General features: G+C 44.5%; 2 protein-coding genes across 4 annotated transcripts in view; one reads left to right on the top strand and one right to left on the bottom strand.

Annotated features, from left to right (window-relative positions):
• The first annotated feature begins 4,043 nt into the window (after positions 1–4,043).
• Positions 4,044–4,595, top strand: LOC144103268 (uncharacterized). Its single transcript, XM_077636031.1, has one exon. The coding sequence runs from the start codon at positions 4,044–4,046 to the stop codon at positions 4,593–4,595; it is 552 nt and encodes a 183-aa protein (XP_077492157.1).
• Positions 4,596–19,601: 15,006 nt separating this feature from the next.
• Positions 19,602–24,434, bottom strand: part of LOC144104126 (carbohydrate sulfotransferase 14-like) — a 42,045-nt gene continuing 37,212 nt past the window's right edge. For 2 of the 3 annotated variants that reach the window (XM_077636952.1, XM_077636953.1), the window contains one exon: positions 19,602–20,188. In XM_077636952.1, coding sequence (XP_077493078.1) covers positions 19,927–20,188 — 262 coding nt within the window. In that variant the 3' untranslated portion in view covers positions 19,602–19,926. The remainder of the gene's footprint in view (positions 20,189–24,434) is intronic. The other variant, XM_077636954.1, reaches the window with a different exon arrangement.

The raw sequence follows: 24,434 nt of genomic DNA on the forward strand, positions 1-24,434 counted from the left end.
CTCCTCTGTCTAGGAACTTCTGCCCAATGGACATGGCAAGGAGCATAGTGGATCGCCACCTCCTCCTCGATCACCCAGATCCCAGGGTGGCTAGTGGCCATCCTCCATACCCTCTCCCATCTTTTGGCTTGGACTGCAAAGAGCGCAGCCTCCTCCTGACGCTCAGGGTAGGCTGCGCCAACACCGGCTGCCGCCTTTTCTGCCTTGGCCTCTCCGCCTCCCCTGGGTGCACCCTCAGCAATTACCCAGAGAAGACAGCCCAGCATCTCCTATGTGGGTGCCTTGCCTTTGTGCCCGCAAGGACAATCATAAATTCGGGCTACCGCTCCTTAGGCCTCGCCTGCAGCTCAGCGGACCACCTTCTGTTTCCCGGCGGCCACCATCCTGCCAGGGCCTTCCGGCACCTCCTCTTCTTCCTGGAGACCACCGGCCTCTCTAGCCGCCTCTAGGCCTGAGGGGGCAGCACATGTCACATGACATGATCATTGCGGCTGCGCGCCTACCCTGTCCTTTCATTCTTTTTCCCGTCCCCCTCCTCCTTCTACGACACGCCGGCAGTGGGCGTGGAGGCTAGCCCTCCAGAAGACAAGACCGTGTCTTCTCACTTTTCATCCTTCCTTCAACCACAGAAGATATATATATATATATATATATATATATATATATATATATATATATATATAAAATCACCAAAATTGAAGAAACATAACAGGATTTAATTCACGACCAGCCTTTTTCGAAAAAGGCTGGTCCTCCGGCCGAAACGTCGTGATTTAAATCCTCTTATGTTTCTTCAATTTTTGGTGATTTTATATTATATATACCAAATCAGCTGCCAGAAATCACTTTTGGTGTATATATATATATATATATATATATATATATATATATATATATATATATATATATATATATATTGTCACCCGCCTTCGTAGACGGAAGAGGGAGCAGAACAACGGTTGGACGGATTGGTTGAGGTAAAAGGGGAGAAAGGGCAGAAGGACGCTCGTAGGCATCGTTGTTCCTTTTTGCTTTCTTCTTCCTTCCATACCATTCATGTTATTTTTGTCCAGGAAATATTTATCTGAAAAACTCTCTGCGCCCCCAATTCTTGGCCAATTCCCTATGTGGATATGTGCCATAGTATGAAGATAACAACAACAACGCTCGTAGGCTACATCGCGGTCCTGCTTCGATCAATTCTGTAAATTAACCCGTGTGCGTGCTAAGCTCTTAACAGTTTTGGTGAGAGGTACCGGGCATCGACCACGGAGCGTTCCATCTATCGAAGGAACCATAGACTCGCTGGCTTACCACCAATGCCATCGGACATGACTGGAGACGACAATGCCAAGCAACCAGGACCATCCAACAACTGGCCACATAATCGAGAGCCCCGGACACTCTATGGAAAACGTGAGGAGGACGTTGACGATTGGCTGAGCACTACGAAAGAGTGAGCAAATATAAACGCTGGAGCGCTGCTGCTAAACTGGCTAACGTGGTGTTCTTTGCCGCCACTGCCTCCGACTGGTTCGACAATCATGAGGATTCATTAAGTACAGGAACTACCGTTACAAGCGAGATGAAGAAAAATTTTGGGGACGAATCGGCCTAGAAGAAGCGTGCGGAACAGACTGCTTCTCCGGGCGCAAGTACGCGGAGAAATTTGCACTGGATACATCAAACCTATCTTAAAGCTGTGCATGTTATTGAATTCCAGCATGCTTGAAGAAAACAAAGTCGGCCACCTCCTAAAAGAAATTGCGGAAGACGTTTATAATTTGCTGATAAACAGAGAGAGTCCGAGCACCTACGCAGACGTTATAAAACATTGTAAAACACTCAAGCTGCATCGAAACACTTCTAAATTCCATAGACTGGGAAATGACACCTCTGTAGACAGTGTTGAAGCCTGTTCTCTACATTCTATGACTGATATGATACGAGAGATTTTGCGCGAGGAATTGTCCAGACCCAGGGACACCTTCTGCTGTGCAGAATATCTGCGACACAATTGTGCACCGCAGGGAGATGACGCCGCCCTGTTCACTCCGTGGGCCCAACCTAGCGGCGTTACGCATATGGACAATCGGAGCAACTATGCCCAACGTTATGCCCACCAGCCGACGGGAAGGAGGCCCGCCTACCCTGAAGACGTGGTTCCAAGCAGCGAGAGCCTGCTACAACCAGTGTCGCGACTTTGTTCGCCAGGAATCTTATGGCGATCGCTGGCGCTCTTAAGATTTGTGTTACTTGTGTGGCATTGCCGGGCATATCGCTAGATATTGCCGCCGCCGTTTCCCAACTGCTCAAGACTACCGACCCCCGAATATTTACGCAAAGCTGCACACCGAACAGCAGCACTCCCCGACTATGTCCGCTTGGAACATTTATCATTCGACCCATCTGCAGAGTTCATCACCTGCATCGGATCGCAGACCGCTGCGCCTCAGCGCCAACGGCGGTCACCTTCACCTCGACGTCGAGATTCCCCTCCGCCTACGGGAAACTAGGAGGCGCGGCGGATGGAGCTGAGGCCGCCGGCGATTTGACGACCATACTTCTACCCGTGTTTATGTTGAAGAACAAAGTGGAAGTGGTTATTAAGGGTGCGAAAACAGTGGCTCTTGTAGACACTGGCGCTATATTATCCGTTATGAGTTTGAGGTTTAAGAACCGTTTAGGCAGAAAAATAATGTTTAGTGGTGACAGTGCAGCGTTATTCCGTGGTGTCGCTGGTGAACTTTTGGTTCCACTTGGTGTGTGTGGTAATGATTATGTTATTTATGGCCTAACGTTTCGAACAGAACTCGCAGTGCTGCCTCGGGGAACGCATGATGTGATTCTTGGAATTAATTTTCTGCAAGAGTGTAGTGCAGCTTTAGACTGCCGTATGGGAGAGATAGCTTTGAATTTTTCACAACTTTAGGCTCTTTTGGATGACCAGACGACTGATTTGGGAACATTTGCGGTGGAAGAAGACGCTATTCTATCAGCTCTGTCTGCAGCGTTCGTGCTGGTTTTCTCTATTCGCAATCAGTGCGAATCTTTTGAAGCTGTAGTAGAACCTATGACACTCGTCTGCTATAAGAAATGTATCCCAGTGCCTGGTTGCGCCGCTCCTGTGTTCAGAGGCCGCGCCCAGCTGTGGATAGTCAGCCACTCTTAAGAGCCAACTGTTTGCCTCGGGGCATAATACTCGACCGTTTCGAGGAAGGCGTTTCAGGTTCCGTCGCGTCTTTAACCAGCTCTGTCATTGAGCAGCTCGTGCAACGAGATATGGAGACCCAAGTTTAGGCTATGATTAATAAGTCTATTTCTACAGCCTAGCGTCGCATTCTAGTGGAACTACTTCTGAAGCACATGATCGTGTTCGACTTCGCCAGGGATGACTCAACACCGCTGCCTACCAGTCGTATTCACCACACGATCAACACCGGGACCGCACCTTCAATACGCAGGAAGCCCTATCGAGTCTCAGCAACTGAACGTAAGTTAATAGATGGCCAAGTTGAACTCATTCTAAAATGGGACACTTTTCGAGAATCTTCTAGTCCTTGGGCAGCTCCAGTTATCCTTGTTATACCGCATTTACACGTGCGACCTTAACCACAGTAAGGTAACTACGGTTCCTCGTAACTCTAGTTAGCCGCGCTCACACAGCAGACGAAACTGCAGTTAAGGCACGTAACGGCGTGCCCCAGGGCAGCCTTCTGGGGCCACTCCTATTCAACATATATATTAATGACGTATGCAACATCAGTAATTTAGTTAAATACATCATATATGGGGACGACACCAGTCTGTTTTTGTCTTCACCTGACATTAAAGAACTAACTAGCAGCGCAAATACAGTTTTGTCATCATTATCTGAGTGGTCATCTTTGAACTCATTAAAAATAAACAAACTAAAAACTAAAGCTTTATTGTTCCATCCGAAGGGGCAACATATAGGCAGTGTGCCACCACTCTATTTCGACAACGCCCCCATTGAGTACGTGGAAACCTTCACATTACTCGGAGGGGTATTTACTGCTACTATGTCGTGGGACGCCCACGTAAGCAAAGTGTGCCTATCCCTTTCCAGATATATTGGGATAATTTCGCGGAATAAACATATTCTACCCGCCAAAACCAAGCTTAATCTGTACTATGCGTTCTTTTATTCTTATGTATCGTATTGCTTCCTTGTATGGGGACAAACCACATCATCTAACATCCAGAAGCTTCTAGTACTGCAAAAAAGAATACTTCGCGTAATTGCTAATGTACCGTATGATGCTCCGACACGTCCTATCTACCAGCAGTACAGAATGGTACCCGTAACAAGAATGTTCGATTACAGGTTTTCATCGTTCTATAAAAAAATAATAGCCGGAGACGACGCATTTTTTTCCGGCATTGTGACACTTACACCACATCGGACACCGTATGTGACACGACAGCGTATGATCTATTCATTACCACGATGCAGAACAAACTATGGCTTTTCCACACTAAAATACATTCTTCCGAAATACTTGAACACACCATTTTACGACACGTTACACAGCATGTTTGTCTCGGCTATTCGAAATGTGTTTTCAAGCTAGGTGCCACAGTATGTGTACCCATGTATAGAACTCTATTGCATTGAACTGTAAATTTTGTGTAAAACCTTTATTCTGTTGTGCGGAAATACTACTTGTCCATGCTAATAAAAAAAAAAGTTTCCTTTCATGCATGTATTTGAAAAAAAAAAGTTTCTTTTTATGCACGTATTCAAAAAAAAAATATTTCCTTTTGAGCATGTATTTTACACGCCTTGTCTTTCCATGTCCCTTTGCGTTACAAGTGTATGTAACCATCACTGTCGCTACCAAACTGCCTCTTTGTAGGGGTGGCGAGGCTTGTCAAGCGGTCGTAATGACTGCTTTTTTCTTGCCACCCTCAGTTTTGTAAAAGAAGCTGAAATAAAGTGATTGATTGATTGATTGAGCTTGCCGACCTCCGACCTCTGTTTGCTACCTTAACCGACAAGATGGCGGCGCCCTTGTTAGCAGCAACATCGAACGACTCTTCCTCTCAGAGTTGTGTCATCATCTCTTGATTCAACAATCGCGGCCCTGATACGCATCTGATACGGATTTGAAACGGTAACACGCGCAACGATCGGATATATGCTGCGATTGTAGCGGAACTGAACGCCGGGCTGCCGCCTGGAGAAGGCCCATACACCAGCAAACAAGAGAAGCTGAAGATCGAAAACCTCAACAAGAAATACCGGTAAGTGCGACCTTTACCGAACGATGCTCGTGCCATCGGGTTCTTGGCGCTGTTTTCATTGTGCAGCTGAACTGCTTAAGTGAGCCTCGCATGTGCGACAGTAGCATGTGTTGTCGCTGGAGCAACGCGTCGATTCTCTTCGCCGTCGTCGCACAGTTCTGGAGTGTCGAAGACGATCTTGAGAATGCATTGTTGAGGTAGTAAGGACTCGAGAGTAATGAACCCAGGCAGGAGCAGCATACGCAGCACTTAGAATCTTCACTCGTGCACGCGTGCACGGCGCTGCATGCAAACTTCGTCTTCCTCGTTACACACGTGTTGTTCGCCGTTTTCATTTGCAAATTGCGAGCTGCAGCGCTTACAGTATTGCTCTGCGCGTCACTATTTCTGGCCACCTGCTCGAGGAACATTGTAGTTAATTGAACTTCTGAATTTATTTCATATTTATTTACCGGGGTTCACTGTGTACTAGCAGCATTTGTGAAGTAGTGTACACAGTGCAGCCTGGGAAAGATATATAAAAGAAATAAATCTAGAAATTAACCAAGTAAGATATTGCTAGAATGGCGATAATTGAACCATAATTCACAGTCGTGGCGTCAGTTGCGTAGCTGCTACTAGCAGAATTTAGTTTAGCCACATTGCAAATGCAAACTGTATTAATTAATTTCACCAGTACCTGTGCATATGCATTAGACACTTATCTATGAAATTCTTAGTCTTGCATTGAGAATGTGTACAGCGAAGCTTAATCCACACAGAGAAATGCTGTGATCACAACCTTCAATTGTTTTTTTAGCAACATGTTTAATAGCTCACATCATTTTAATTTGTCCAGGCAGCTAAGACGGACAAGGAATTCAACTGTGTCGCCTGGTGTCCCATGGATCTGCTACTGGCAGCTCCACAGTTTCCTCGGCTGCCTTCCCATCAACGATGATGGGTGAGTCGAGGAAAGTTTAGAGATAATTTGGGATTTATAACATTGCGTGTTATCTGTCGTTCAGATCATTTCAGAATTATATTGCTGCTCATTTCACAGTGCGATACTTATACTCATTATAAAATGCTGGCCAACAATAGATAATAAAGAACAGACTCAAGGAGTTGTGTAAACCACTTCCACAAACATGGGCACTGGCCTCCACGTCTACATTTTTACCTCGTGCCGTTGTTCTTTGTCATGAAGCGTGAACCAACTAGCCAAGCAACTCCCACTGCTTGTGCATAAATCCGTTTTTTTTTTCTAGCCATTCTCCATATCAGTTGTTAGCTGGCTGTCTCCTCATATACTCAACGTTACTATGCCAGAGCAAAGACCGCTTTCTTTTACAGGGAGTTCAATGTGCGTTGCTGGTTTAGGTTACGTCCTTTCTTTTCAGGTGGTGATCATATGTCAAAAGGCACACACTGCGAATGGATACGACTTAAGTCTCTACTAAGATGTAGTTATGGTACGCACCAGAATTTCGGTGCCTTTATTTGTGTGATACATTAATATTCCTAGTACTGTATGACAATTCATCGTTCACACCTGTGAACATGCAGCTTCACCTCCATTCTTCTCTCTTGTATATACTCATATTCGTCCACTGATTTCATTAGCAACTGGGTTTGAATAGATTGGAGTAATACAGCAACCTATGGATCCTAAGCTGTTATTGCGAACTGTTGTTGCTCTACAGGGACACCGAAGGGAAGTAGCAAAGTAGATAATAAATTTCTATGTGATATCTGTAATGTCCAAGTAATTCAATAAAACTTAGTGGTGGGCTAGTCGGGGATTCACGCTTGGAGTGAACGACAGCGTAAAAAAGGACCACCACAGAGGAGAAACGTTCTTTGTGTCGTGTCCTCTTCTGTGATTGTCCTTTTTTGCGCTGTCTTCGTTCGCAGTATATAAGTAATATCTGTATTGTATTGATTTTTGTCAATAAGGTCTTTGTGCATGCTTTCTGTATTTATCTCCATTTCACATGAAATACACTAAATTGCAGGTTCAGTGCTGTCTGTTCTTTCTTTATCATCCCATTTTTCGTGCTGTTTTTAAGCCTTGAATGATAAACGAACTAACCCAGCAATACTTCCTTTGGGACCATTGGACAGACACAGGGGGAGGGGGGATGTAGAGTAAGCTACTCCCACAACCATGGGCATTAATGGCAAAGGAGAGCGGAAATGGCACTTGCGTCTTCAAATCACAGTGCCTTGTCGTGCCAGAGTTCGCACCTCACCTTCCATGTACTTTTGTTCAACTCAACCCCATCAGCTCGGTTTAGCCTTGGTCAACCATGCCCCACATGCTTGCAGCTGTTTAACATATTGCTTCTTATTGACTTCGATCAGCGTGGTATGCTGTCTTGTTCAGCTGTTCATTCATTTATTTATTTGTGTATACTGCGGGCCATAACTTTGGCCCAAGCAGGAGGCGCATACAATTATAAAAGCCATAAAACAATTAGCCGCAACAGCCACAAGTCAATTAAAGGACATAAAATCTAACATTAATCACAGCACCAACACTAGGAGCCGTACAAACATTCTACAACTCCTTCCCAAAATATCTCGAGTCACATAAATCTAAAGGAAGGCGATTGCACCCCGCAACAGTATTGCGGAAAAAACTGAACCCATTGGTTCATGTAAACTTAGGGCCAGGGAATGCTGATGTACCATGTCGGGATCTTCATATATCAATCTAGTTATGTTCAGGAAAACAAAACTTTTTACCGCTGCCTTCTTTCCAGTTTGGCCATCGCAAGTCTGTGTTTTTGTAATATATTGTGGAAGCGGATGATTCAATTACATTAGGACACATTTAACCTCTTTTCTGAGATGATAATATGCTGTCTTCTATGTTTCATCAAGTGCAGCTGCCAGTTGTCAATGAGGAACCAGACGGCTCAGAATTACTTCTGTCATGGGAAGACAGCGGGCCTGAAAGAAGCAGAAGAGACGACCTCTCACAGCTTGCGGCCAGCTCCCCCATTTGCAGTGCCAGTGCTGCAGTACGTGTACTGCAAAGCACAGGCAACAGCAGCGGCAACACAAGCAGAGCCAGTGCTGGCGTCAGCAGCAATGCCACAGCAGGGGCAAGCAGCAGTGCCGGTGCTGGCACAAGCACCAAAAGAAGGGAACCCCAGAATAGCCGCCACAAGCGACAAGGATCTGCTATAGAGAAGCTAGTGGCCATCTATAAGCGAGAAAGGGAGGAAGCAGCATAGACCGACCGCAAGGCACACAAAATGCGCAAGAAAATGGTTCGCCTCCAGAAGGAAGCGAATGCCATAAATGCAAGCATGGTGCAACTGCTTGCAAAGTTTTCAGACAACGAAGAAAATAATGACTCGCTCAATAAAGAGTGATAAAAAGAGATGGAAGTTATTTGATATTATATCATGTGACGAGATGAAAGGTCTTTTACTGCTGAAAGTTTTGTATTGTGTTTTAAACAGTGAATTGTATTGTGTGGGCTGGCTACAGTGGTAGCTTGCAGTATTAGTTATGAACAGAGCACATGCATACACTGCAGGGGTACACAAGTGCAATAATAAAGAAAGTCTGTTGAAAGTACATTGCTGCTGCTCTCGCAGTAGTCCACCACCTTCTCCTCCACTCAGAACCAATGACTGCTGCATGTTCACCAGGAACTGTTTGCTACAAGGCTGATATATTTCTTGCAACGTAACTGGTTTTTTTTTTTTTTGGGGGGGGGGGGGGGCGGGGGGGGGGGGCTAAAAGTGGGGAATTGACATTAAATTGTTCACAGAAGCCGTACTTTGGTTTAACGAGTTGGGATGGGAGTGTAATGAAATTTATCACACTGTAAGTGTTTCAAAGCTGTCATCATTGGGTCACATTTACGTCACATTTTTGTGTTTGTGGATGATGTGCGCAAAAATATGAAGCTTCCACCTGTGACCGACATGATTTCGTTACCTTCATGAGCAAAAGGCAAAAATTTCTTGCAACTATTGCTTAATCTCCGACAAGATGTGAAATATTCACTGTAATATGATTGTAAGTACCAACAGCTTTTTTTGGTCAGAGGTATCCGCTTCCACTGGGGCCAGCATCAGGTGCATGCAACAGCCCAGCGAAAAAATATGGTGATACCCAGGGGCCCTTAGTGGAACGATCTATATAGTGAATGCATTTCACTCACTATACTGCTTTCAGAATAAAGTTGAATGGTGCAAAGGTACAAACACTGGAAGGCACTGAGACAGAAAAAGCGCCATTGCTGTGTCTTCCTGTGTTTGTTCCTTTGTGCCATTCAACTTTATGATGAACCAACTAGCGCCTCAGCAATTACTTCTGCTTTCAGAAGTAGGAATGCAAGAATAAAAGCTTGTACTGCTTGACAAGGTACCAACAAGTTGCTGATTGGCAATGTGGCAAGACGATGGCCAGTTATACACGAAAATCATAAGCTAGCAGCAAATGATAGAATAGCAGCCAATACGCAGACCATGTGAGACAAACACAACAATGAAAAAGGTAGTACAATCGCAATGAAACAGCAACATGAACAGTAGTGCTCAACAAGAATGAATCATATAAAAATGGAAGGCTGATGCTGGGTTTTACTATCGTCTGCGAGCAAAATTGTTTGAAGAAAGATTTCTTTACAGGAAGTAATGAAATCTTCATTAATAATTCATTAGAGATGGTTGCATGTAGGTGAAGGTTTGTTTGTCATACGGAGTACTAGTACTTGGTACGAACCACTTCGTTTTGTAGCTTAACAAGAATCAATAATTTTAATAAATGACTGGTGCAATAAGTGGCTGATGCAGCTTAATATCTCAAAATGCAGGTTTATGCAAGTTTCGCGCAAACGCTCTAACATCACCCACGTGTACTCTTTAAACTCAGTCAATATTTCACAAGTACTTACGTATAGTTACCTCGGTATTCTAATCTCAAGCAATCTAAATTGGTCCGAGCATATAATTAAACTGGTCGCGGAGTGCTCCAAAACACTGGACTTTATTCGAAGAACCTTATCGTTGTCTCACCCGGCCGTCCGTAAACTGGCATATGAAACCTTCGTAGATCCAAACTAGAATACGCATGCGCATTCTGTTGTCCACATCAGACTTATCTCATCAACTCTTTAGAATCTGTGCAGAACCGCGACGCTCGCTTTATATCTTCAAAATACAACTAAAAAATCAGTATCAGCAGTATAAAATCATCGCTGGATCTCCCCTCATTAGTCTTTCGCCGCAAGATATCACGACTATGCCTCTATCACAAGATATTCTATCATTTCACGCATCTAGGCCAACCTTTTCTTCATCCACCAGCACGTTCATCTGGACTCTTATTTCAATAGCTTAAGTATACAGCGCCTGCATGGATCAACATCTGCTTTTAATAAGTCATTTCTACCAATCGCAATACAAGAATGGAATGAATGGCCAGATTCTACTGTCATGGAAAGTGGCCCTGTCAAATTCAAAGACCGGTTACTGTCTGTCTTTGAACATTAAATTTGTCTATATTTATTTTCTCGCCCATAGTTTGATGTGCTTGAGCAACTCGTTTGTAAATCCTCCTTCTCTAATCGATTTTTTTTTGTAACTGTTTTAATTGCGTTCTCATTTGATGTTACTGATTGTATTCGTTGTCCTAATTGCCCTCATTATATATATATATATATATATATATATATATATATATATATATATATATATATATATATATATTACTAGATTTGTTCTTTTTTCTCAACCTCTGAATTTGTTCTTGTACTGTCCTACGTACGTCGCCCCACCCCCCTTATGTAATACCCCATGAAGGGTCCCTAAGGGATCAATAAATGATGATGATGATGATGATTAGCAATATAATGCAAGAATATTTTCTGAACGCCTGGCCACGACGACGGCTTTTCGAAGGAGGCGTAACGCAAGACACTCGTGTACTGCATTATGACTAAAAAACCGCAACAGACGCAGGACAGAGAGAGAAGACAACACAGGGCGGTACTGTGCAATGTCAGTGCATGTTAATGAACCCCAGGTGGTCCAAAATTCATAAGCCCTTCACTACAGCATCACTCATAGCCCAAGTTGTTTTGGAACGTTAAACTCTATAAACCAAACCTATTTTATGAAGCGCATGTAGGTTACGAAAATTACACTACTTTTAACCCTCATTACCTTCACCCCAGTTGGGAGTATGCATTATGTGTATGCAATGGTAGCCATTTCTGGTGAGCCGAACCCAAAGCCTGCTCCTTCAATAATGTATGTCTAGCTCTGTTCAGGGCTGTTCCCTCTTGGTAGAGGTGTCCGTCTTAGCTGCTCTTGAGTTTCCCACGGATTGGGTTCTAGCTCAAGGCAAGGTGCTTGGCCAGGGCGTTCCCTATGGCCCCACCTGACGTCCCTTACCAGTTGCTTGGGCACACCGACTGAGGCCGCCTTTCATCAGCGCTCTGCACCCCAGCAAACTAGCTTGAATCACAGTGGTCACTGAGCTGCTCACAAATGTTGTACAGCACATAAGCAGCACGGATCACATAACTGACATTGTGAAGTCACACTCAAGGCCCTTCAGAACCATTCTAAAGTGTGCCTTGACACGTCCAAAGGCATTTTCGATAACACGTCTGGCACTCTGGAGCCGGTAGTTAAAGGTGAGTGAGGGGAACCCAGAGGAACCTGGAAGGAGAACAGCTTCATCAGGTGCGTCAAGGGGAAAGCTTGATAACCAAGAAGAATTGTGCCAACTTCCACACCCTCAATGAGTTTTGTTTCTTGTCGGAACAGCGCACTAGCCACAGCAGCTGGCAGTCGAGACTTCTGAAGCAGTGCCGGGTCATTGTTCCTACCAGGGCTGCCAACATTCGTGCATAGGAACCTGTATGTGTGGTCGACGACAGCAAGAAGAATGACACTGTACCACCACTTATGATTGTATTATTCAGCAGCTTCTTGCTTTGCGGGGCGCACCTCGATATGACAGCCATCCAATGCACCGACACCTTGAGAGAAACCACAGACTGCTGTGAATTTACACATGTGCTCGTAAAGCTCAGCTGGCGTTGGGAAATGCACAAATTGTGCTTCCAACTACTCCACTACCACGCCGCAAAATTCGTGAAATATTAAATTAACGCAGTGACTGCTGTGAATTTACACATGTGCTCGTGAACTCCGCTGGCGTTGGGAAATGCACAAATCGTGCTTCCAACTGCTCCACAACCACGCTGCAAAATTCGTGAAATATTTAATTAACTGACGCAGTGCTCACGCCAAACATGTTGGCAGCAGTCCGCTCTTGTGCTGATGTTGCGAGGCGGTACAAGCCGATCGCCACGCGTTTCTCCAGCGGAATCGCTTTCTCCATGTTTGTATCTTGACGACTCATGCTTCCACAAACAGCCACCATGTACCGGAATGTGCCGCGGTTGATCCGAAAGTTTTCTCGGAGTCCGCTGTGCGGAAGGTGTGGAAGCATGGTCTCGTACTACGGGTCTGGGCACGGGTACGCCGACAGATTTCGCTCACGGACGGACAGGTGCGCCGCCGCCGACAAAAAGAGCTTCGGCTGCCCTCGGTGTCGCTTCCTCGTTTCTTCAAACATGACAATTTCAGCACTCAGAGCCGGCATCTGCACGCGCAGGCGTTGTAGCACTGCCTGATGCGCCACGAACGCAGCCCAAAATTGAGCGCCGCCCTCGTTCGCGACAGGCCTGCTAAGGGCCAACATAGGCTTTACACACAAGACGTCTGAAGCATCTTAACTACACAAGCACAGCACTCACTGTGAAAAAAAAGCCACGAAAATAAACAAAGATAGCTGTGAGCAGTCACGGGGAAAAGAGGCTTAAGAAGCCAAAGTAGAACGAGCAGTCGGCTACGGAGTCGCCTGTGATCATTGTTTAAATCTTCTTTTTAGATTTCGGCTAACGACAGCCAAAAGTACAAAGAAAAAAGTTTTTAAGCAGGCCTTAGCACAAGAAACAACTTTTTTCCTCTTATGTGTTCTTTTCAACACAGACCTGTTTAATAATACGCCTCAGTGGGCGACGTTTTAACTTCAGTGAGGCGAGTATCATATTATCTGTTTTGTCGCCCTAACCGAGATGGCTAAACTGCGTGTAAGCGGCGACCAGCAGTTAACTCTAACCGCGGTTAAGCGGCTTACCTGCAGTTAAGCTTAACCACAGTTAGGGCTGCCAGTGTAAAGAGGGTATTAGGCAGAAAAGATGGCACATAGAGGTATTGTGTTGACTACTCTCGCTTAAATACAGCCACGAAGAAGGACGTCTACCCGCTTCCTCGTATATACGACGCACTTGTCTGTCTGCACCCAGGTTCATACTTTTCTTCTATTGATTTGCGATCAGGCTACTGGCAAATCCCCATGAACAATGCAGGTAACGAAAACACGGCATTCATAACACCAGACTGCCTTTGAATTTAACGTTATGCATTTTGGATTATGTAATGCGCTTGCAACATTCGATTGGTTCATGGATACAATCCTGCGTGGATTAAAGTGGAAAATTTGTTTGTTATTTGAACGACATTGTATTTTGGCAAAACATTTAGTGAGCACAACAGCCGTCTGGATACGGTGCTTGTTTGCTTGGAACGAGCTGGTATTGTTCTGAATTCAAAGAATGGTCATCTTCCGAACCGTGATACAATCGTTCTTTGTCACTTAGATGATAAGTAACGTCTCCAACCAGATCCCAAGAAAATTGAAGCTGTCAAAAGTTTCACGGGGCCCCAAACAGTAAAAGAGCTGCAGAACTTGTTAGGGCTCTGCTCGTACTTTCGACGTTTTATGCCAAGGTTTTCGGACATCGGTTAGCCACTCACAAGTTTGCTGCATAAAGATGCACCATCCAATTGGACCGGCGAATGTGACGCAGCATTCTGAAACCTGAAATTTATTTTGACCTCGGGCCCCATCCTACGCCACTTCTGTTCATCAGCACCAGTTGAAATACACACTGATGCAAGTGGTATCGGCATCGGCGCTATACTTATACAACGCCATGACCTCAATCAACACGTGGTAGCATATGCCAACCTCATGAGGTTGATAACGTTGCAGAAAAAAGCCATGTGATATGTCGAAAATCTTGCGTATAATTATCACACAGGTTTGTACATTTTAGAGCACTCCGTTCTAAAGGTGGATTAATGAATTTAATTGAAATTCCTTTGTCATATGTTTAACGAATGCAAACTATATTCATAAAATTATCTTGAATTATATTCAAGTAGTAATGCTCCTTATAAGTTGACACAACTACCGAATGCCACTTGTGCGAACGAACTATGGTAACCTAATGCTTTCGTATTTAATTTTCAGTATTAATAAACACGCACGGGCCATAAAAATTATTCAGAATAATAGTTCCAAGAAATGTTTTAAAAAGAATACTACATATTACCTCCTTTCTTGTTCTTGCGATTATTCGATTGTTGAAAGATATATTCATTGTTTCTGATATTTCGTTGACTGTGTAAATTTTCTTGCATTTCTTATTTTTATTCACACTTTGTAACTGTGTAGTTCATAATTTTGTCAGTGCAAAACTACGCACTTTCCTCTCATTATTTACACTGTTTTAAAAGTGCATTTTCAGTGTAATAAGTGCATGAAATTCTTGTTCCTTTTGCTGCCTATTCTGAGCTGTGCGACGGTTGCTTGTGCCCCGTAACGGCAGATCACATCTGCTTTTGCCCCTGCACCCGAAACCTCGCTATCTGAATAAAAATATATCTATCTATCAAAGTACGAAAGGAATTACACGGTTACCGAGAAAGAATGTCTCGCCGTTGTTTTCGCTGTACAGCGCTTCCACTTTTATCTGCCCGGGAATGCTTTCACCGTCGCGACCAGCCACCTCTCGCTTTGCTGGCTCGTGATTCTTCGTGGCCCCTGTGGACGTCTCGATGGGCTTTCCGCCTAAAAGAATTTAATTTTACTATGGTGCATAAAAGCGCCCGTAAACACTCGGATGCTTTTTGTCTTTCGAGTTTGCCGCTTCAAAGCACTGATGACGACGCAGAAAACTTGGATGAACACTTGGCTTCAGTTTCACAAGCCTTCCCCCATCTTCGAATTTTCTGAACTGAGCAACGCAGAGACCAAACATTAACCTCATTGTGCCACCAAAGATTCTGTACAGAGCACTCTTTACACTCTTTATGAGAATAATTTCACTTCTGGGGGAGCCCGCATGCTTCTTGTCGTGCCAGAAAGCCTACGCGTCACAGTTCTTGAAATCTTGCACGATGACACCATGTCCGGGCACTTGGAAGAGACCCGAACACTCCACCGCACACACGAACGATATTACTGGCCTAAGATGCGTTCAACTATCCAGTGCCATGTAGCCAGCTGTGTGCAATGCCAGCGCTTTAAGCTGCCGACTTCCAGTCCACCGGAAAAACAGCGACCAGTCAGCCCCGTTTGAGCAAGTTGGCATTGACCTTCTTGGACCTTTCCCAAGGTCCTCCAAAGGAAACAGATGGATTCTTGTGTGCGTAGATTACTTAATCAGTTATTGTGAGACAGCCGCGATACCAGCTGCTACTTCGTCTGCAGTATCTCATTTCCTACTTCGATTAGTCATTCTTCGCCACGGCCCTGCTGCAGTTCTCATTAGCGACCTTGGACGCTAATTCACAGCGTACGTTATCTAAGAACTTCTCTGCCTCAGCGCCTGCAGTTTTCGCGACTCGACGCCATATCACCCCGGAACGAATGGTTTGGTAGAACGCACAAATCGGACGCTCACCACCATGCTGGCTATGTATGTCGCTGCAGATCATAAGGAATGGGATGGCGTCCTCCTGTTGATTACTCATGCTTAGAACACAGCGCAACATGAGACAACTGACTACAGCCCCTTCTACCTGCTCTATGCTTGCCTGCCTCGCTGTGGCCTCGACACCATACCGCAATTTTGTATTCATGATGAACTTTATCTTGCTACCACAATCTGCAGAGCTGAAGAAGCTCCCCAGCTCGCCCGCGCTCGGATTTTATCTACTCAAGAGCGTTCTAAGAACCACTACGACGCCCGATACCAACAAGTTTCTGATGGTCCTGGTGACATGGTGGGGTTGTGGACACCTCTGCGCAAGCGTGGTCTTTGTGAGAAACTGCTGTCACACTACACTAGACCGTCTGTGTGCTAGATGGCATAAGTGACCTGAATTGCGTTATGGCACGCCTCACTGCAAGTGGTCGACGGTCACGCCCGGCTCAGGTGGGGCATGTAGCCCGCTTGAAGCGATTTCGTCCGAAAGGATCTATTTAACTGCCCCGACGGACTTCGGCTGCGAAGAGGAAAATTTCAGGCGTCTTCGTAGACGGAAGAAGCACCTATAACGGTGTGAACTTCTCTACAGTATGACTAACACATTTGCCAATGTAAAAAATGTTGATGTAGTTTGCGCTGCATTAACTGCAACATTAGACCAATACTTTCCTACCCAATTACTGATAACACATCGGAGCTTCTCACTGCATCGCTTTCTTGAATAAGGTGCAAGCATTCTGAGATTGAGAGGAAGAAAAGCACTGTCTAAATGTGGTTTGGTTTGCTTTTTGGTGTTTAACGTACCAAAGCGACTCAGGCTGTTAGCGACGCCATACTGGAGAGCTCCGCATAATTTAGACGTCCTGGGGTTCTTTAACGTGCACTCACACCTCACAGTACACGGGCCTTTAGAATTTTGCCGCCATCGAAATTCGAGCGCCAAGACCGGACGCTAAACGTGTTTTATAATCCCAATCTTCTTTTGTTCACATCGTCATACCTGTATCCATCTCATCGCGGCTTTAGAGCCTTCTGCAGTACCAAGGGCGCTTATGTCATATGTTCCTGCTGCCATTGAGATCACTCTACATGCTCAGTTTGGAATAAACGTGGCTACAGCGTTTGACACCCCACACAAATATCGCTCGCAAACAAGGGTTGCAACCAGGCACATGGGCTTTTGTTCAAGCTTCCCTGCCGGCTTGATACGACGCGCACGTACGCCGCTAGATAGATAAAGAGAGAGGTGAAGTCAGGAATGTTAACCAGAAAGGCTTCCGGTTGGCTACCATGCACTGAGGAAGGGAATGAGGGGATAAAAAGGGAAGATATAGGGAACGGGAAACAGTCACAATCTGTCAATTAAGGCAGTCGTTCGTAGAAAACAAAACAGCGCCTTGTAAGCCTTGATGGCAGTCGGCTGTTGTGGCCCCGGACCGGGGATCTTATCGTCTGTGAAACGGCGAGGATCAAGGCGGTCCAGAGCACCACACAGCTTGCGTGTATCGTTCGCAAAGGCAGGGCACTCACACAGGAGATGACCGGTTGCATCTTCCCAGATGCAGCTTTCACAAGAACGGCTGTCGGCCATCCCGATCCGTACAGCACTGTTGGTTCGCGACGCGCTATGTCACACGGAAGACTGAGACGCAGTCTGGGGTACGCCGCTAGTATTATGCAGAAAATGTGGGCCCCGGAACGGTTTCGCGCCGCAAGTTCTTGCTTTCACACAGAAAACCGCAAACCATGGTTCTTTTTTCAAGCGGGGTCAACCGCCTTCATTGCCTTTAGAGTGGCCTCAGTCATGGTCATTGTGTCTGCCATGTCATAGCGAAAACGTGAACTGTAAACTAAATGCATGCCTGCCATGGGGAGAGATGTGGACATTTTGACAGTGATAAGAAAAGCTTAGGGTATATAAAAAATCATCTTCATAAGCTATTTCCTCTAGAAAAATGCGCTTGTTCAGAACATCTTCGTATGGTATATCTTTATGCAGGTTCCCGCAAAGCGTGGAGACGCTTATTAGGAATATTTTCATCAGTAGAACTTCATTCGGAGTCTATGTGATAAACAAACAATCTCAAGCGGCATGAAAAGAGTGCATTTCTGCCTATTCGAAGCTTTTGTAAGTTGGGCTACTCCGCTCTTCTAGTCTCTTGGAAACATTTGCGGCACGTGAAGTCGCCGCTGATTTGTGGCATGACTATGGTTTCGTCCATTCACTGGCATAACGTTTGCAACAGAGACCTTATGCCTTCCCTCGCCTAACACACCTTGGCTTAGCTCTTTCCTCTCGCAGTGCTCAAGGAGTAATATATCTATTATGTCTAAAAGTAACGTCATTGGTGTCCCAAGAAGTAACCTCGAACACGGGCAATGATCCATCGCGTCGTAAGATATCATACGCTGCTTTAAATGCCATTATTCTAACTTAGTTCGAAACGAGGTAAATGGCAAGAATTGGGACGTTTATAATCAAAATGATGCAAGACAAACTTAGGTTTAGGATACGTAAACTACCACTGGTGTGGGAAGCAGGTCTGCCTAAAGTGAACTTATTTGCTGTTGGTAACCAAGATGTGTTCTGCACGGCTATTCGGTGCGCACTTTCCCTTGCCCCTACTACTGTGTATGTTAGCGCAGGTCTGTCACTGTCTGCAGCATGAGCCGTGGTGCCGCCGTAAGCACTGAGTGGCAGTATAACGGGTGGTGTTACCATCACAGCGCTTATTCTTAAAATAAACGACGCTGCTGTTATAAAACTAGAATCAGCAACAGGCACTCATTCTTCAACTCCTGGCGTTTCTTAAAAGTAACATAAATGCTTGTGTTCATATAAAAATATGGTAGAGGTAACAAAACATCGTTTCGGTAGCAGCTTTGAATTTGCCTCAGAATGCTGGCACTATCCCTGGCATCTGAAGTCAGAGCTTGATAATTTTCTAGCGATCTATCTTGTAACTGAAATCTTAACACTACACTTCTGCATGTTGCTTCCAACTTGATTACTTTGATGTTACACTGTGGCGAAATTCGTTCCGTTAAGATTGTACGGTCTTAGTCCGAGGGCAAATCATCATCGATAAATATGCTTTCATCAAAGCCTGTGTTACAGTGCACTAAAGCATACATTATTACTTTAAAATCAGCCGCACAAAGGGAAGCCTTACAGCAGTATATGCGCAGGGACTTTGATCATCAGCAGCTAAGAATAAAAGTCGTCATTGCCGGCATACCCACAGTCCGACAACATGACTCACAGCCTTAACCCCTCCATACCCCCGTACCGCCCTCCACATGTCCTTTCGCATCACAGTTCTCATCATTTGACCTCCTGCTCTCCTCATGCATACATGAAGACGCAAGCTGCAGCCCCCAGTCACCCCTGAAGGTGCCGAGCCGGCATCGACACATTGGGTTTCCAATAAAATTGCTTCTTTGTAGATGTGTTAGAGTTTATTATAAAGTTGTTTACATTAATACATATCTCTTTAAAGCATGCATGTTTACCTGTAACTACGCAATACAGACTTGATAACACTTTTCTAGAGCGCCAGCGCTATGCACTGCAGTACAAGTAATAGCGAATTCATAGACCAACGGCTGTCTTGAGGGCATTGTTCTTATTGTTTTCTTGCTTGTTTTTCTATGAAGGTTCGTTCAACGCGAACGCTTTTCGATAAAACGAAGTACATTTTCTAAAATTTCGCATTATATTATATCATCCGCACACGTACCGCCTCAGCGCTATATAGAAACCTGCTACCATCCGTTCATCTCGAACTAACGCAATACTGCAGGGTCCACATATAAATTGTATCTACAGAGCACTATTAGAATCGTTCCCATTTCTACTAACTCCACACGACAGGACTCGCGAATCCTTTCAAAGTATATCCAAACAGCTCGAAGTCGTACATGTATATGGCGTACAACTGAAGCACCTGCTGTCGTGAAAGCTCCGCGAAATAGCGCATAGAGGACTCTTTCGATTCATGTTCGTGTGTCCTGCTTTTGGCGTTCTTCCTCGGAAACGACCAGCCGGCGAGCCCAATTTTGGGCAGCAGGTGCTGCAGGTCAGCATCTATGGTCTCCACTTTTCCGATGATATCGTACCTGCAAGAAGAGCGTTTTTCTTTGAATATATTCCAACAGTTTTATTCTGAGGACATGCAGGCCGGACATTGTTGAAATATGGGCAGCAAAAAACTAAACATGCAGATTTTTTCAGCACTGTCCCATCAGAACCCTGTCTACGAAAGACCAATAACGGAACACTGTGTAGCATTATACTGTAAGAAATAAAATTTCTGTAATTTCTCATGCGCAAACCGTGAAAAGAGTGGTTAAAAGATAAAATTATGTGCTTTCTGGTAAGCATGGTTCTTTTCGATTTATATGGGTTAACCTAACAAAACTACTAATGCTAAGAAGAACGTCGCAGTGGAGAGCTCCGGTAATTTTGACCACGGGTTGTTCTTTAACGTACACTTACATAGCACAGTACACGGACCAGTTGCTTTTCGCTTCAATCGAAATTGGACCGCCGCAGATGGGATCAAACGCCGTCTTTAAGGTATTTAGCCGAACTCTATAAGCACTTAGCTGCCACAGCGACTTATGTGGTACCTTTGCTTGCCAAACGAATCATTTTAGAATATGCCGTAAAAAATGATTCTCATAATTTGGGTGCTTTTCTCTTGAAGATTGTCTAAATCTTGCAGTGCACCCCTCGCTTTTGCGAGGCTGACATACTTGAATTCTATTCACAATGCGAATTAAACACTTGGCTCATAACGCGCTCTTTAATAATTGATGTACTACTCATGTCTTCACCCTACAGGCAGGCAAAATAGTGAAGCATAAAGTACAAAAACAGTCACGATGCCTTTGACAACGCCAGCGTTTATCTCGCAGCACGTTTTGTTGGCTAACGCAACCAACATAACCGCATACACAGAGGGATGGTGAAAAGAAGAACGCGCGCTGTGCGACGTCAGTAGACGTGAACAAGTGGTCTATGTTAGCCCTGAGCCCTTCACTTTGCGCTATTTCATTGTCCACTACAGATTCTGTGCGCTAAGCACATCTGTCATACCATACCATACCATGCAGGTGGGCTATGCGTTCTATATACCAGCTGCTCAGAATGAATTAAGTTTACGTATTACTTAAAATTCATCTCTGATTTCTGTACAATTGGGGGAGCATGAGGCAAAAATTAACAGTAAATTAACTTTACGTTCTAAATTCCATTAAGATGGAGACGTTTCAGGAAATAAATATAAAAAGGTGCACCTAACACATGATCTTACTTTGCCGTGACAGATCAACTACAATATAATAATGGAAACCACATTATTGTGTATCTACGTTCGGAGATATTTTTATGCACCTAATATGTTCCCCCGAATGAATTCAGAATCACAAGGTAGAGTTCCTCTTATGTATCTAGAACCGAACGCCAGCGTATCAGCTATGAAAAAAACCGTGTCACTTCTTGAACACCGCACAAAGCTATCTCGACACGACTTACTTCACAAGAGCTATCACATTCCCCTTTTAATCATGCATTCATCTTTTGCCATTTTACACCAGACCATTCATTGTACATAATCGCAAAGCTTATAGTGACACTTGTGCCAGCATCTCTTTCATTCAAACTTTAACCCATACGCTGACTGGAACCAGTTTTCATATGATATCCTGACAGATCCTGATGATTTTCACAATCCACTATGTCACTTTTTTCTGCAGTAACCTGGATTAGCTTACATATTTTTGCTAGCATTGTTTGGTTTCGTGCTTTTTGTGATTTTGTGCTAAAACCGCCGTCCCCAAGACGCCTGGTCGGTTTTAGGCATTGTTCGTCACAATGCACCATCCCACCTCGCTGCAGTACCCTGTTTCATATTTCTATCCCACTTCGATTTTGTATTTTCTTCTGTTTCATTTCTTTATTCATATTTGTTCGCGAGTTTTGAATCTGCCCTGCATTTCAATTTGTATATCGATTTGTTTGATGGTTTTTGAGGTTTGGTGTTTTTTCTTCCACTTCTCTCTGTGGTGGATTTATGCGATTTAGAGTAATTAAGACGAAATGATAGTTTTTCACCTCACGTGTGATAATGGTGGAGCCGTAGAGCAACTCATTAATATCTGCACCTGCGCCAGTACTGCTATAATAAGACGTAGAGTTTCCCGGCACCAACGGGATAACACTGCATTATCACACCTTTACCGGAACTCCTCAATTCATTTCAACATAAGAAAGCTCCACGACTAGCAGCAACTATGAATGTTCGAAATCACACTGTAATGGAAATAAAAGCAGGAGCGTAAGGTAGCCAATAAATACTGCCCGGTATTGAATGAGCAACTGAGTAAGCATTTTATTACAATGGTTCTTATCCGTATTCCGACGAACTGGAGCCTGTTGCCTAACAGAAGAGCTTGAGAGATCGCACTAGGTTTCATATACGTTGCGCCTTGCTAGGCGTGGCTAGAACACGAGACGAATAATTGATTCGAGAGGTGTGCTTCAAAAACTCGGGCCTTACCTGTTCGTGTCAGGCGAATGTCTAAGTAATCAGCTAGCAGTCATAAAAATGATAAAGTGCATTGAAGAACTGTACCACTTATGACCTACGTTTCTCACCCTGCCGCATAGCATCCGTAGTTTAAAGAATGTTATATGAAGAAAACTATTTGACTTGTTGGTACGTAGTGAGGGAACCTACAAAAATTTTTATTCACCATTCAGAATCCATCTATTGGTATTTGGGCTGTGCTTACAGGGGTATATAGAGGACAATATCTATGTAACAAAGACCGTTCCATCTTTTGAACACTTCTGGAGGATGAGCTCAAAATTAGGAGGTACAAAAAAAGACAAGAATGTCTTGTTTCCTTTCTTTGTGAAATAATAACCTTGTGAAACTTTTTCGTATCTTTTTCATAAAATTCCTCACATAATGTTAGTGAAAACTGTTCGGCTAGGGCGAGTAACTATCTTTATATGATGCTTATTCCGTTCGCCTTTGTGATTTCATGTTTGCTAGGAGCTCATGATGACAGTGTTGTAATTTTTAACAACTGTGATTTAAACTTCACGTGGATGCAATTGTGTACTTTGTACCCAAAGCATCTGGGTTCGTGCAGCGTAAACTCACGATGTGACACAGCACTTGGTGCCGTTGTCCTGCCTTGAACATCTGCTCCTATAGTATTTTGCCTCAACGTCTTTATTTAGCGAGAGTATGTGCATGCGAGCCGTTTCAAATCACCTGATTTTCATAGGAACGCTATACTAGAGCAACTAAATCATTTCACATCACGGAAGAAGCGTCATACGCGTACGTTTCACCATCATTGAGAGAATCATCGGAATTTTATGTACGGTTGGCGCTGCCAAAAAAGGCCTTTTTTATCTTCCCTATGCTTGAAAACACCGCATATCGTAAGCATTGAAATAAAAAGTTAATTTCGATGCAATTTTCGGCCCTGCCCGCTTTTCTAAAATAGTAGCAGTTCATGTTACCAGATTCCTGTCCAGAAACTCCACACGCCAAAAATATGTGCTTATTAAAAACAAATTTGTATTGCTAAGCTTACAGGCTTAGCGCATAATTCAGCGAAAGCTGGATGGAATTGGCGGCGTTGCCGGCACGTAAGGTCTTTCTGGCGCATTCTTCTAACGTGCACGGTAACACTGTCACGAGCATATTTAGAGACATTTATGCACGCGACGCGATAACCTGACACAGAGTGTCTACTTGGCTTTGCTTTTCTATTTGATGCATGTTTGCCTCCTTGTCTTCGATTCTCTTCTCGAGCATGTATAGCTACTTTCCCATGGCCTGTTTGCTTCTAGCACGTTTAGGTGCTTGGTTTAGCCTCTTTGTTTCGAGCACGCTTGGCCATCGGGCTTCGCCGCTTTATGAGCCAGCACAATCGTTAACTTTGCGGTCTTGCACGTTCAGCTGGGATAGCAGCACTCTTTCGACATTCCCATGCGAATAGAGAATATCCATTTCTGCCGGCCTAGCGTTTCTACCAGCTTCTCATGGCGCACTTTCACGGAAATCCTCTTCGCACCTCGTCTACTCGCTACAGAACTCTCCAGCTGAATCTTTTGAGGTAGTGAAATTGCGCATTTAGTGTCTCATATGTCGGTGGACACCTTAACCAAAGGCACAGCTGGCTTGCGAAGAGGACAAGGAGAGAATGAAAGACGCAGAACAACGCCGCGAAGAGAGGAAGGAGGGGGTAAGCAAGAAAGTTGAAGTATACGAAAATAGAAACAGGAGTCGCGGTTTGCCGAGCCCAACCGCCGCGGTGGTGGTGGGGAAACTTTTATTCA

The sequence above is a fragment of the Amblyomma americanum genome, chromosome 9, assembly GCF_052857255.1.
Source record: "Amblyomma americanum isolate KBUSLIRL-KWMA chromosome 9, ASM5285725v1, whole genome shotgun sequence".
Classification (NCBI taxonomy): Eukaryota; Metazoa; Arthropoda; class Arachnida; order Ixodida; family Ixodidae; genus Amblyomma; species Amblyomma americanum.